This window comes from Rhamphochromis sp. 'chilingali' (genome assembly GCF_963969265.1).
Source record: "Rhamphochromis sp. 'chilingali' genome assembly, chromosome: 14".
In the NCBI taxonomy this organism is placed as follows: domain Eukaryota; kingdom Metazoa; phylum Chordata; class Actinopteri; order Cichliformes; family Cichlidae; genus Rhamphochromis; species Rhamphochromis sp. 'chilingali'.
In genome coordinates, this window is record NC_137941.1 from 15,852,442 (window position 1) to 15,867,862 (window position 15,421).

The 15,421-nt window shown below is 38.8% G+C and overlaps 1 protein-coding gene across 1 annotated transcript in view; it reads right to left on the reverse strand.

Moving 5' to 3' along the window:
* Positions 1–238: 238 nt before the first annotated feature.
* The window catches only part of kcnh7 (potassium voltage-gated channel subfamily H member 7), a 42,306-nt gene continuing 27,123 nt past the window's right edge, over positions 239–15,421 (reverse strand). Inside the window, exons 7-15 of the mRNA XM_080902478.1 lie at positions 14,981–15,380; positions 14,529–14,728; positions 12,742–12,994; positions 10,501–10,715; positions 10,276–10,363; positions 9,955–10,116; positions 7,407–7,563; positions 4,110–4,290; positions 239–3,830 (exon numbers count right to left, since the gene is read on the reverse strand). Of these exons, the coding sequence (XP_080758604.1) occupies positions 3,543–3,830; positions 4,110–4,290; positions 7,407–7,563; positions 9,955–10,116; positions 10,276–10,363; positions 10,501–10,715; positions 12,742–12,994; positions 14,529–14,728; positions 14,981–15,380 (1,944 nt within the window). The 3' untranslated portion in view covers positions 239–3,542. The remainder of the gene's footprint in view (positions 3,831–4,109; positions 4,291–7,406; positions 7,564–9,954; positions 10,117–10,275; positions 10,364–10,500; positions 10,716–12,741; positions 12,995–14,528; positions 14,729–14,980; positions 15,381–15,421) is intronic.

Sequence of the window (15,421 nt, forward strand, 5' to 3'; positions counted from 1 at the left end):
TTGTACGTTTGGCAGATGCTCATTAAAAACAAACAACTGCAACAAAGTATTTGACATACTGTGAAATAATCACTCACCTTCCTCAAGGACCCACAATCCTCCTGGAACACTTCATAATTCATAGTATATGTTCTACTTTCAGTTATGTACACAGCAACTGTAAACACATATATGGACTGAATAACAGAAAGCCAGCGACACAACTCCAACTGTGCGTTTTTATTTATTGCTCCCACAGTTTCAAAACTAACATATGCACTACTGTATGTTCTATAGAATACTCAATGTAATTTATTCAGTAAAAAACAAAAAAACATTTCTGGCAATGGGATGTATTTATTTCCTACAAATGTCTAACAACAACAACCTTCATTGCCAACAGAAAAAAAAACTGTACAGGGACTATATAATTCATTATGTATGGTTATTTATACATAAAGATGCTGTCTTAGCATTTGGATTTGTCATATAGGCACAAGATACTCTCTGGGGTCTGTTTATGCACAAGTACTATGTGTCCTTGTGTCCCGCAGTGCCCCTTCCTCTTCTCCCCCCAACACCTCATCCGAGTAAAGTATGCTGACATCATTTTATATTGTAATGTGCTACTTTGGGCTGACAGGCAGTGCAAAACGGTAAGCATATAGAGACTCAAAAAAATGCATGCTTTGTAGATCCATATGAAAATAAATAAATAAATAACTACAAAACTAATAAGAATTCCCCATAGGCTGCAATAGTATATGTTATATTTCATAGGTAAGTTTTCCCAAACCCTTTAAATCTCAAACCATGATGCACTCATTTAAGTGGCCACTTTCACATTTTTCCCATACAACATAATGTTGACTTAAAAGGAACTCAGATTATTTCAGCTCGTGTGATCTCATATACTAAACCACGGTGTTAAAAAAAACACATGGCATAGTTCCCTATTTAGCCAACCAAAACAGGAAAAACATGCTGTTGGCTGTAAGCAACAACTACAATGAAATGCCACATGGCCCGTAAGTGTTCTTCTGTTCTCCAACAAAGACTGATGGAGCTTATCAGACACTTCGGATGCAGGTGGCTGGCAGATGTGCGCGAGCTAGTCGTTATGGACCATGTTTACGTGTGTTACTATTAAACTGACTAAACCCAAGACTAAACAGTCTTGGGTAACGAAAAGAAAGGGGGGCTGTATTATTTCACCGTCGACCTGAAAAAAGTTGAACAAAATACGCGCTGTAATATCTAGACATTAAGACCAAGACTGTTCCAACAATGTGTCACTTTTTTAATTCACAAACGTTTTTTTAAATAACATTCAAATTGCTGTTAATCTTAATATAATCAGGTATGCACGTCTTCATAGTCAGAGTTCCTTTAACACTTTTGAATAATTATATTGTAAGAGAAAAATGAGAAAGTAAGTTATAAGACACAAAACATTTGATATGTTTTTTTTCTATTTCTTTTCTAAATGTAGAAATGTCTATATCATACTTCTCCAAACGGCGAAAAAAAAATAATCTCAAATCTGCATGTTATATTTTTCCAGATAAGTATGTATAGTGTATTCTGTTGGCTTAACATTGTACACCAGGTGCACATTAGTCATTGCAGTAATAAAGCACATTGTTTATAGAAGAAAACCATAGTCTTTTTTTTTGATACTGTACAGTATATTGCAGTGCAATTGTCCATAACCCCTGAGTCACACTTCAGAGAAGACAGGCATACAACATACATCAGAAAACTCTTATTTGTAATAATGCTGTATTACACTAATGGCTACAGAAGACTTATATTTCTTTCATATACAGACTCATTACTCCCAAAGCCTGGAATATTTTTATGTGCCCACACAGACTTTACACTCTAAACGGGCTCTAACATTAATGACCAGGCTCATCCGTGACTGTTGCATCATGTAAGATAACCTCCACTGTCCTCAGTGCCTCAGCGTCAGGTGCTAGGAACTGCATTCTGCAAATGGAGAAAGAAAAGCTGTGCCGTCATTTTTCTGTTGTGAAAAAGCCACCTCCTCACGTTTCCGGTGCTCACGTGTTTTGATAGCAGTGCAGGTACCTATGACTTGCTCACATCTTTGTTTCCAAGTTTCAGGTTGGACAGGTTAACTGCCTAAACAAACATGTCTGTATTCAGCTGCTGCCAGCCAGCCTTGGTAACAGTAATGGGTTGGCTCCTTTCAGCGTTCACAATATTTTAGTTGAGGCTTTCATGTGTTCTTGTCTGCTGCTTTGAAGTATAACAAGCAACAATGATCACTTGCATTGAACTTTGGCAGAGAGTAATACAGTTGCGGCTCTCTGTTGACACCCAGCGTCTGGAGAGATAACCTTTCCCTCTTCAGACTACAGGCATGAAAGGATTGAAAAAAGGCTCGATGGGGTTGTTGGCAAATTCTTGTGTAAAGACTTTTAATTTGCTTGGCAGTGTGTGTTAGTCCTGGCTTTCTACAGCCTCCGCTCTCTGTGGATTCTGCACTTGAGTACTGGTAGTATGTTAGTTAGCTTAAAACTAGCACCTTATCCACCAGATGACCCACTTTTGTCACTTTTAAATGACTCACACCTATTGCTCATAAGATGTTATGAAATGCTAGTACAGTAAGTAGTCGTGGTGCCACCATCACCTTCAACTTGTTTTTTGAGAGTATGTTTTTTCCACAAGTTCCTCTATTTTTTTGTATCTTTCTTAATACTTTCCATGAATGTTCATCATCCACAGACCCCTCACTGAGGAACAGCTGGCTGCTGTTATGCACTGCACCTCCCGGTGTTTTTGGCAATTCTGCTGCAGAACCTGGTGAGTTATTGTATCCACTGTGGGGAGGTGGAGATGCCAGTCTTTCCCTGGTTTTGCAGATACCAGCAGGAGGAACCCTATTTGTCTGATGACTGGAGCCTGTCTACTGTGAGGTAGGTCAGTCGGCTCTTCTTGCTTACACTTGGAGCTAGTGTCACTATCCACACCTTCGATTTTGCCCAAGCCACATAGCCCATGCTAGTGTGACCAACTGTGTGGGAACATAAAATGCTGCAATAGTGTGTCTGCAAAAAACACAAAGTCCGTTAACTAGAAAAGCATTTGCAAAACACATTGGTTGTGTATTTCTATCACAACCTAGTGGAGACCAGCATTCTTGCAGAGTAAGAAGAATTTAATTAAAAATGCTGAAATGCTGTCCTCATGGGTTAAATAGGTGCATCAAGATTAAGTGGGCATCACCATGTAAGTTTAAAGAGCAAAAATGAATGAGGATGATGATGATTATGGATTCAATCCTGTTTTGACAGAACTACTGTTAAAATATGTAACTATTGTTACATATTATACTGGCAGCTGCAGGAATAGTTTCTTAATTCCGTGTCAACCACGTAAAACAGTGTTTTGTCTTCATGCACAATGTAAGAACATCTCATTTCTAATACCAAGCCACAGATGACTGTGCCAGCATGCTGATAAAAGAAACTGCTACTTAGTAATTACAGCACTACAACCTCAATATTAGAATACCGTGCTGCAGAAAAGATTTATGGCCTTGGAGACTCTTGGTCTGAGGCAGGTTTATGGAGTCCAGTGGCATTGAGGTTGGAGTCTGAAGGTGACATGGAAGAAGAGGAAGCAGGGTTTTCAGGTGGAAGAAGGATCAGTGCTGACTGTTGATGCCCTGTGGATGGTTGTTGATGCTGTTGTGCCTCTGTATGTCTCTGCACAAGAAATTCTTTAAGGCTGTCCTCAGTGGGTGCATTCACACTGGCCAAGCTCAACACAGAGTCTTTAGATTCCTGAATGGTGCTCCCTAGTTTTTGGTTGGGGGCCTAAAAAAACAGTTTTTGACAATAATAAGATCTTAGTTGCCTGTGCTGGGGTAAATAATCTCATTATATATATATACATTTAATATCCTGTTTCAGATGTGAAATTATATTTACCCTTAAAACACAACTGTATTTGTAGAAAAACAAACAAACCAACAGATGTGACATTTAGTTTAACAGTATGAAAAAGTGAAGGGAAAGGTCTCAATGTGTACATAAGTGGAAAACAAATGCTCTATGTAAAATAATGTCTACCAACTAAAGTGATGGCATCCTTACTTGAGTTCCTGCAGAGCTAAAGAAATGGCTTGCATTCAGAGCAGCCGGCTGAACCTTCACTGCAGATCTGTGATAGTCTGGATTAGCAGTCACAGTGCTGTAGGCAGGCGGTCCCAGAGTTGGTTGCCTCTGCAGCAGCTGCAGGATCGCCTGCATATCAGATAACAGCTGAGATTCTAGCCTAAAAAAAAAAAAAGGACTGATGAGCAAAAACAGACAGATATACTGTATAATATTAGCAAAAGATAAGTATGAAAAGAAAGAGTATTTACGTAACTCGGACAGTGTGAACCTAACTGTGTGTGACAATGGCTGAAAGCACACTCAGATGTGCTTCACTGAGCACTAGATGGAGCCGTTGCTCTGGACAAAATTAAGAGACGGCAACGGTGTGGAAACATTCTGTCAAAGCAATAGATGAAAGACATTGCCCCTGCTAGGAGCGATAATGAGCTTTGTGTGGGACATGTGAATTCTGCATTTACTGTGCAAATAACTATTATACTCATCTGGTAAATCTAATTAAGTCTAGATTTGATCAAAGTTCTATATTTAGGACTTAAGGCAAAAAACCCCAAACCCAACGTGTATTCCATCTAATGCACAAAGACACTGTCAGCCTTTTTGTTTTCCTCATTTAATATGCTGTGGCTCATGAGACACTAAGTAAAAGCAGCCGCACAGTATTTTTCAGCGTACCAAACAATATTTTTCTTGGCTATTTACATAGATGTGTAAAAGAGAAAGGCCACACCGACATTTTTTTCCTGCCACATATGCTTTCAGACTAGTCAAAGCCACAAAAACACCAAGATGACAGAGAAGTGCTGCTCATCCTGCAGCCAGCCAGCATTAAAAAAACAAGGTCAGGTATAGTGCAGTGGATAAAATGCCTTATTTGTGCTTAATAAAATGAGCTTGCCCAGTATTTCAGGCACCCTGATGCGATCTTTCATTCTCTGTGATAATTCCAGCTAAAAATACCATCTGCTGTTCATTTGCGTGTCCGTTTCAGGTGGCTGCTGACTGCAGGTGTGATTCTGAAACTACTGCCAAAGATGTGTTTCTACATTCCAGGAATGACAAAAATAAAATCTATTCATTTTAGGGAAGGTAAAGTACAACGTAGCTGCTAGAAATCAATCTCACCATTTTGTTTCTATCATTATAAATTGTTTCAGGCACATTTTTTTCTGAGCGCTCCTTTACCATATAAAGACTTTAGTACCAGGTCATTCTCAAGTTTGATTTGCACCGGTCCTACAATGTTGCATCCTGCTTCCATTAGATCCAACCTCCCACTCCAAGTCCGACAACGACTTCTGCCAGCTAGTTGCCGTCCTCCACCTACTCCTTCACATTTGGTGTAGCCTACTTTTAGCAGTGTGGGAGGTGACATCTTAAAAGAATAAAGCACTGCCTTATCATTTACTGAAATTAATAATAGCATTTATCTGAAAATGCAATGATAAATAAGAATAGTGACAAATATACCTATGCTGTCGCCACAGAACATACCAGAAAATGCTCTAGACTAAAAGACTACCCGAATATTTTTGTGCACAGTGAAAATCCATCATACATTCAATATCCGCTCAAATTAGACAATGCAATTGATAGATAAATCCATTCTTTCTGTTTTTAAGAACTACTATTAATGTTATATATGTAGACTTGAAGACAGTAGAAAAAATAACAACCAATTGAACAAACAGACAAATACATAAACACATAATGCCTCTAGATAAGGCTGCTTCTCTCCCAAATCAGTTTTACAGAATGTTTTGAAAAAATGGAAAAGGCTCCATTTAAAGCCACCATGAGTCACAAGTGAAAATTTGTGACTTTTATGGTGCGCTCGGTTGCTGTAATGTCAGACGTTACATCAGCAGTAGCTATGGTTTACAAATGAGATTTAGATGTTGAATGGAGAAAGTGAGGGGAACAGAGAGGAGCCTTTACCCTGCACTTAAAACTGGAAAAAATATTCCACTCTGCTCCTTCTGAGTCATTTTAAGTGAAATGTTCACTCATATGACTCCATGCATTTTTAATGGGCAGACTGTTGAATCTACCAGTTCAACTGCTGGGTAACAAAAATAACTAATTAGCAAATTACACAGCAGCAACTCAATGCATTTAGTCATGCAGACATGGTCAGGTTGACCGGCTGAAGTTCAAACTGAGCGGTTGGGGAAAAAAGGTGGTTTAAGGGACTTTGAACATGGTATGGTTGTTGGTGACAGATGGGCTGCTGGTATTTCAGAATTTCTACTAATCTACTGACATTTTCTCACACAACCATCTCTTTACAGAGACTGGTATGAAAAAGAGAAAATATCCAGTGAGCAGCACTTCTCTAGATGGAAATGCCAGAGTTCAGAGGAGAATCGCCTGGCTGCTTTGAGCTGATAGGATGGCAACAGAGACTCAAATAACCACTCACTATAGCCAAGGTTTGCAAAAGAGTATCTCTGAATGAGAACCGTGTTGAACCTTGAAACAGATGAGTTACAAGAGCTGAAGACCAGATCATGTGCCATTCCTGTCAAATAAAGACAGGGAACTGAAGCCTCAATTCACATAGGTTCATCAAAATTTGACAACAGAAGATCAGAAAAATGTTGCTTGATCTAACAAGTGTCGATTTCTGTAGCAACAACTGGATGGTTGGGTCAGAATTTGGCATAAACATGAAAGCATTGATCCATCCTGTGTTGTATAAATGTTTCAGGTTGCTGGTGGTGTAATGGTGTGGGAGATATGTGGAGCAACTGAGTGCTATCATGTCAACATAGGCCAAAAAAGACAACTTCAGTAAAGGAATGCCCCTGGATAAATGTAAAAAATGTAATCCTATTTTCTTCAGAACAAGTAGAGTTCCAACTTTAACTTCAAAGTTAACCTAAACTTTTCACATTAAAATTAAAGGAGAGAAGTTTTAACATCATTTACTTAAGTAAATTTAGACAATAATCTAGAAATACCGTCCAAAACAGCAACTCTTTGCACCATCTGATAAGATGCTGCACTGTTTCCAAACAGAGATGTGCTAAGCGCAACTAGTACGTTTAAATGAGAAGAGAAATTTCTGCAATTTCATGTGGCGCCACACGTGAGCTGTGTGGCTGAAATGGCAAACCATTGGTAAAAGAAAAAGGGTTAGTCAAAAAAAAAAGAAGAAAAAAAACAAGCACTGTTATTCACACTAGAAAAGTTCACATTTTCGGGTAATTCATAGTTTATGACAGCAAAGTGAAGCTCAACCATCTGCATGCTGACTCTAAAAATATGTACCTGTTTAAATGGTCCTGAAGCTGACCTAAGCGTTGTTCCACCTCTCCATATGTGATTTCACTGGCAGAATTATCATCCTCTCTCAGGTCCTGGAACTGCGCTGACTCATCCAGGTAGTCTGTAGGCTTCTTACAGGCCCATTTATCACAGCACAGATCTGGAGGACCAAACCAACATGCATGATTTACATCCTCACTTGCAGGTCAGAGCAACGTCATCACTAAACATTACTAAAATAGAATATAATTAATCTCTACAGCAAAGCTGTGTGTAGATCCTTTGTTGTAATTTATCACACTGCTATACCAGGAGAATTATTATATCGGTGTTTTCCAGTTGCAAACTAACCCTGTTATCTCTGTTTGGCACATGGTAGTATTTAACCTGCTGTCTAGTGATATGTGTGGAGCCTCTTTTGTTGTTTTAAACAGAGGGGTGGTTAATTCGGTGATTAAGTTATCTCACTGAACAGACTGTGCAGGTGGCTTTGCACTAATACAATGAGTTGCATAGATTCGTTTAGAGTTTGGGCTGAGGGTGCATTGACAGTCGTTCTCTCGGTCCGACTTTGTATCACGTAGAACCCCAGCTCCAAAACAGTTGGGATACTGGGTACATTTTAACTGGGTAAATTTATTTTATTTTCAATAAAACATAGAAAATCAGGTCATTTTAAATTTGATTATAGCACATATAAACAACAGCACATGGCCTATTGAATCATGCCATTATTTATTTTAAAAAAAAGAAGCCAAAATATAAAAATGGTGTGTGGAAAAACCAAGTATATCCCATGATTCAGCACTTTTACAGCAGCAGTAACGTAAAGTAATTTGAAGTAATTGTTTTCTGTATGACCTTATCAGTCTCTCATATCATTGCGGGGGAATTTTGGCCCACTCTTCTTTACATCATTGCTTCAATTTGCTGAGCTTTGCAGGCATTTGTTTATACACAGCTCTCTTAAGGTCATATCACAGCATTTCAATCAGGCCGAGGTCTGAACTTTGACTGGGCCATTACTGCATCTTGATTCTTTTCTTTTTCAGCCATTCTGTTGCAGATTTTCTGCTGTGCTTGGGGTCATTGTCCTGTTACATGATTCAGTTTTGCTTTAACTGTTGGACAGATGAGTTCACACTTGACTCTAGAATACTTTGGTATGCAGAGGAGTTTAAATGACTGCAAGATACTCAGGTCCTGTGGCTGCAAAATAAGCCCAAATCCTCACCTTCCCACCCTCGATTTGGCAGTTGGTAATACACTGTGTTTGGTTTTCACCAAATGTGGTGTTGTGCATTGTTATCTGGTTTAAATGATGGTTTGTTTACAAGAAGCTCTACAAACTTAACCTTGCAATTTACAATTTCTCTGATTTAGTAGTGTGTCCACTCCTGGAATGACTGGCAACTGTCTTGAATGTTTACCACTTATGAATAATCTTTGTCACTGTAGAATGATGGACGTAAAGTATTTTGGAAATGGCTTTATTACCCCTTTCAGACTAATAAACTGCAGCAATTGGTTCTGAGACCACTGCTGATGTCTTCCCTCCTCAGTATTTTGTTAATGCACACCTGAATGCTCCAGCTGAGCAGTTGCTGCTTTTGGTCCCAAAGTCACGGCTATGGCCAAGCGTTCTCTGTTGCAGCGCCACTGCTTTGGAATAACCTTCCTCTCCATATTAGACAGGCTACATCAGTGCCAGTTTTTAAGTCTTTATTAAAAAACTATTTTTATTCTCTGGCTTTTAACTCTGTGGGTAACTGATATTTTTTTTAATGTTCTTTTTTATTGCTATGTCTGGTTTTATTACTATGTGCATATTAGTATTGTACAGCACTTTGGTCTACCAGGTGTGTTTTTAAAGTGCTATATAAATAAATAAATGATGATGATGATGATGATGAAACGAGCAAACTGTCAAAAGTTATTTTCTACAGAGATAACTTGCACGGGCTGATGATTTTTTGTCTGAAGGACTGCAGTTGCATGCTGTTCCTTTGCCACCTGCACTTATAAAATTGTCTTCAAAAGAATATTAAATGTAGAATAATTTGCGGATGGAATCATATCAATAGTGATCTACAGCATGTAAGGCATTTGTCTGGATACTGGACTAGAAAAAAAAATTAAGAAAAACTGCAAGACCCTGCAGCTCTTCATATGCATGTCTGCAAGGGAGAATAATGCAGTCTTAAGTCTATGATTTTTGAGACAGATGACATCCTGTCTCTTAGAATTATAATCAGCTGAGCAGCATTTTGGCAGAAGGCAACCTAAATATTTAAATTCCCAAGTTTTTGCTCAAAGCAACTCTAGAAGCCTGGGAACATCCCAACACTCTCCACACAACCAGTCACCCTCTTAGAGCTGCTAATGCAGCGTCAAAGACATTGTCCCTCAGTGTCTTCCCACCACTCACATTAGTGTTTGTCCTACAAATATTCATCACGATTTGCAACACTGCTTTGAAAGTTCTTGCCAAAAAAGCTACAATTTTATCCACCAGATATTTACAATTCATCTGTAAGACAAGATCTGTTACCTTCAAAAGGTGGTTTTCTGTCCAAGCTGTCTCTGACAATAACGTCTGAGTCTAGGCCTGGAACTGTGAGTGAAGAGCGACCCAGAACTACTGAAGATCTCTTTAGGCACGAGTTAGACTCTCTCTCCCTTTGAACTTCTTTAACCATTTCTTTGCTTTCCCCTGTAGAATGGCAATCAGCAGGAGTCAGTGGAATAACACCATATCCCATAGAGGACAGACTTTTGCATATCGGAGCACCAATCCATGAATAATAACAAAGAAAAAAATTTGCAGCCACAAAGCATGCTTGACAAGGTTCTCCTGTATGTTTCTACTGACCTTTAGACAGATCTGCTGTGAAAGAGATTCTTCTTTTCACATTTTTATTTCCCTCACCATCTGAATCACTTTCTTTGACACTACAGGGCTGCAAAATTAAAATGCTTCAATCAGAAAATGTGTCAGTTACCAAGAATAAACAAAAAAACATAATTTAGGCAAATTACAATATGAATACTTGTTATCAAAACACCCATTAAACACATAGGTCCAAAATGTTCTTACATTATCTGCCTTGGTGGAGTCATCTCTCAGGTTGAAAGTAAGCTCCAGGTTGTTGAAGAAGTGATCTGCAAACTCCGGGTACATGTCTAGCACCTCCAGCAAATCTTCTCGCTGAATGGTGCTCAGGTCACAGTAACTCAGAGCCCGCACATCAGCGTTAGACTTTCCAGGCTTGGCATAGAGATGGATCATTTCTCCAAATATGTCATTTTTACCTGGAGGTGACAAACACACAAACAACAGGTAATCTTGACAGTTTTAGTGGGAAGATGTAAAAATGCTGACTTGAGCTACAGTGAGTTCCAAAAAAAGGCATGACGCAGGCATAAATCTCTGCTGCGATTACAATAGGAATTTATTTATCACTCTGATTTCACTAAGGGGCGCAGACGTGTTTGTTTTTGTGGATAATCAAAATCAGACAGCCTCTAATTTCTGTGTAGATCGTCTCCCAGGGCCGGCACATCAGTTGTCTTTCTATCTTTGATCCATTATTTATGTTGAGGAGTAACTACTAACACGCAGCAGCTTTGATGCGATGGGTAAAGGAGGGCTTGATTGCAATTGACACACTTTACTTGTGCACTTCAAAGGCAATTTTTGCACTGATTTTGGCTATCACATAATTAAGCCAGCTCTTCAGTGAACTTGCAAAAAGTGAAAAAAACAAAAAAATCTACGGTAAGCTTAGCTTTTAGTCTGGAGAATAAAAGAGCTTCCTTTGCAGAAATAAGGGCCCATTTTCCAAAGGACGAGAGGCCTGGTTTAAAGGGCATCATGAAAAATCCCTTTGTTGGTGTGGGGGGTTCACTAAATGCCAACAGTGTAAGCAGGGGTTCAGAAGAAAGAGATATGATATGCTGGCTGCCAGTGTGCCTTTCACAGCATGCACCGGACACCTTTCGGCCACAGAGGAAAGCCTCACACAGACTGGTGTGTCTCTCCCCCGCACACAAACACAGAGCTCTCCCCACAATGATTGATTAGGATAAGAGATTAATTCCTCACCTGTAGAACAATGCTAATAGCCTTGCTGGAGTCATGATCATTACAAGAGAAAAATACTTTAACACCATGGGCTGACCATTGCCATGTTAGAGGTTGGTATAGTTCCCCATGTGAGAATAAACTATGGCGATGGAGCATTATAATTATGCTTGAGTGGCTTTTCCACGATAATCACTAATAACACGTTTTGTGTGATGCAGCAACCGTTGCGAAGCTGAAACCTCATTCTTTCAGGTGCAGCTTTAGTGAGAATTAATCTCATGAATAATGAATAAAATCTAATCCAGGCCCGGTCTGGAGTGCATGAATGAAGTTTACCCATGAAGAAAAAATAAATAGACATTTTTCCAGTATTGGTATTTTAACATTGATGCATCAAGCTCAGTATCAATACATAAAGAATGAAAAATATAGCTTCAAATTTAGAGCTGCTAGTTGTTTTAGCCAAATCTCCTTTTTACTGACATTATTTTAATACTCTCTATTTTGCAGCTTTAACTCATTTCCCAGTGCTGTCAAAAAAGTGGCACCATTTTCACTGCGTTCTTTGAAACTGCCAGACAACCTTCCATGAGGCCACTTAATAGAAATGCCAGAGTGTCAAACCTGTCACACAAACACCCCAGAACACTCACAGAAAACGAAATGTGAAAACCCACATGAAGGCACATTTTATTTTGAATTTTCTGATGCTAAATACGCCAAGGTCCAGAACATCTGTGCACATTGAATTCACATGTGGGTAGTAGAATGTTTCTTGTACAGTATGTGCTTCCTCTCTGACTATATAAACAAAAGGTAAATCTTAAAGATCTTTTTACAAAATCAACAATAAGCTCAAAACAGTATGAGACTAAATTAGACCTGCCTAAAGTTTTAGTTAGCTTGGTGCTGACATTTAACACACAGTCAGCTGAGCGATCTAAATACAACAGGGAGGTGACATTGACTATTACAGTTCATCACATTTCCAGGTGGAGGCAGAGGATTTTATGTGTAGCAGAGACTGACATTATATGCACAAAACTCCTGATAGACATTGGCAAAATGTCAAACAGCACAAAAGAGTTTACTCTGGGTATAAAAAATTTCCATACAGGACTTAAATTTAAAAGCTCTTAATCAACTGAGCACCATCCACCCAACCTACTTATTGTAATTGAGACAAAATATCAAATAAACACTAGATGTTAGTACACATCAGTAAAATGATCAACAAGGGGTTGTATTTACCCAGGATAGCTACCACAATGTCATCTTTCAAGATCTCAATAGAACCACGCGACAGAAAATAGAGAGCAGTGAGCACATCACCACCGTGGACCAGAGTGTCTCCGGGAGGCACATGAGCGGAATTGAAGCGCATGGCCAAGGCCCTCAAGCATCCTTTGGTGGCTCCTTGAAAAGCTTTGCAGTTGTCCAGAAGACAACTGTTGAGGTGAAGGCAGATGTCTGCCTGTAGGCACTCGGGAAACCCTTTTAACACCTAAGATGCGGAGAAAAAACAGTAAATAAAGTGCTCAAAACATTTGTTTGATATCCTTACAGAGATGTGTTTCAGAGATAATTGTGACCACATCATCAGATCAGTTTGTCAAGCTTTGTTCTCTCAGATACAAAAGAACACAAGTTAGAAAAAAAAAGCACTTTCAAAAGAACTTTGTATAGAGGTGGCCTCTAAACTTGTGAGTTTTTAAAGAAAACAAAGCAGCCATACACTTGAGGTGGGCTGACAAATACTAGTATTTTGCAAAGGATGGCACTAAAAGGATACTCTCCCCTGTTGATTTTAAGAATTTAATTAATAGCATAAACACAGGCATGCAAGGAAATGTGAAGTACATGCAGGCTTGAATGGATGCTGCCATTACAGAGAAAGGAGAGCATAAGACATATGAAGATATTATGCATATTTTTCAAAAGAAATAGGCTGTCATGACATTGAAATGATTAATATGAATAAACTACACTATAAGCTGAACCGGTAACAAAGCAGATCAGAATCAAAAGTGTGCTATGCGTTTGCATCTACACCTGTTAATCTAGTGTAGTTATGCACTGAATTCATACTCTGATATATAGAATGTACTGAGTGAGTCCATCAAACACTACGTTTACATAACTTACTAAAGCTGAGATAAAACAAAAGTTGTTTTTTAAAAAATATTGTTGGTTTTTGTTTTATAGCACTAAATCACTGAACAAGAATAATGTAAAGCAAACTTTAGACATTACAATAGTAGAGATGTGGTAAGTATTCAGAAAATTACCAGGAGCTAATTCATGGGAATGTAATGGTTCACAAAAAATGTAACATTTGCCTTTTTTTTTCTTAAATAAAGGATTTATTTAACCGTCATTTTCAAAAATGTACCTGGGAATAGACGTCTACTGGTAAACTTGTACTATTACAATCTCAAATGTGAAAAAAAATCTTTGTATGTCTCTAAGTTTAATGTCTTCATTTTATTATATTACTTCCTTCCTCATCATCACAGTATCTGTTGGATTTCCTCACACATGTCCAATTAGCCAGTCGGTCACTTTGGTATGTACAGCACCAGTTGTCTACCTCCCATTTATCAGAATGTTTTTGTATTATGCTGTTAATCTTCCAAGGCATTCCCTTCTCGCCTGTCCCCAGTTAGATTTATTTGCTACAATGCCTGACCTTCAGTGTCTGACCTTAACTTTGATTAGAGACTATCATGTTGAACTTCAGTCTACCTCCTGTGTCCTGCATCTGGGTCTTCTAACCCACAGTCTGTAGACAGCATAATGAGGTTCTTATTTTAAACAGTGATCAGACAGAAACCCATTTTAAAAATTTAAAGAAATTAAATATGTACCTCCTGCTCTTACCAATGAAGAGATGTTAATCCAATTGAAAAGCAGACAAGGGAGAGAAAAAAAGCTCTTTTAGTAGCATGTATTTATATTGTCATCAGTGCAATCACTTGTTTTGTTGGATATCCATATCCATTACAGGGACAGGTGGATGAGTGACTTCAGTTATTTACCGTATTCATATCAATGCCATTAGTGTAGGTCCATGAGTGCTGGAAGTACTCTTCCAGCCTTTGCCTCAGAGGGTTGGGAATTTGATGAAAACGGATGAATTCCTTGACCCGTAACATTTGAGCATGATAGCGGGCCGTACCCGAGTAGAGCCTCTGGATGATGGCAGAAACATTTCCAAAAATGCTGGCATACATCAGGGCTGAAATAAAAAAAAGCAATGAGTGAAGAGAAGGTACTGTTTTTACTACAGTCAGCATATTTACTGCTGTTACCCATGAAGACACAGGTAATTTGATAAAATGTCAACACATTCTGCTTAAAACATATACAATGTTTTGTGAAGGACCTGGAAAAAAGATAGATTTTTGCTCAAAACCCATTCAAGTGATAACAAAAAGAATGAAATAATGGTAAATTGAAATACAACCTGAAAAGCATATAAAATACTCACAGCCAATCAGCATGACACATATAGAAAAGACCTTCTCTGAGTTGGTGTTGGGGGAAACATTTCCAAAGCCCACACTGGTCAGACTGCTGAATGTGAAGTAAAGTGCTGTGACATACTTGTCCTTGATAGAGGGACCAGAGTTAGGATCACTGTAGTTGTATCGCTTTCCAATTGACACGCCCAGATTGTCTAGCCAGCCAATCCTGTGTTCCAAGTAAGGCTTCTCCACATTGCCAATGGCATACCATATACAGGCTAACCAGTGGGCGATAAGGGCAAAGATGCACATGAGCAACATTAGGACTGCAGCTCCGTATTCAGAGTAGCGATCCAGCTTCCTGGCTACACGCACCAATCGCAGAAGCCTTGCTGTCTTCAGCAGGCCAATGAGAGTGGTAGTCTAAAACAAAAATACAATAAGGAAGATTATTAGTAATAGCA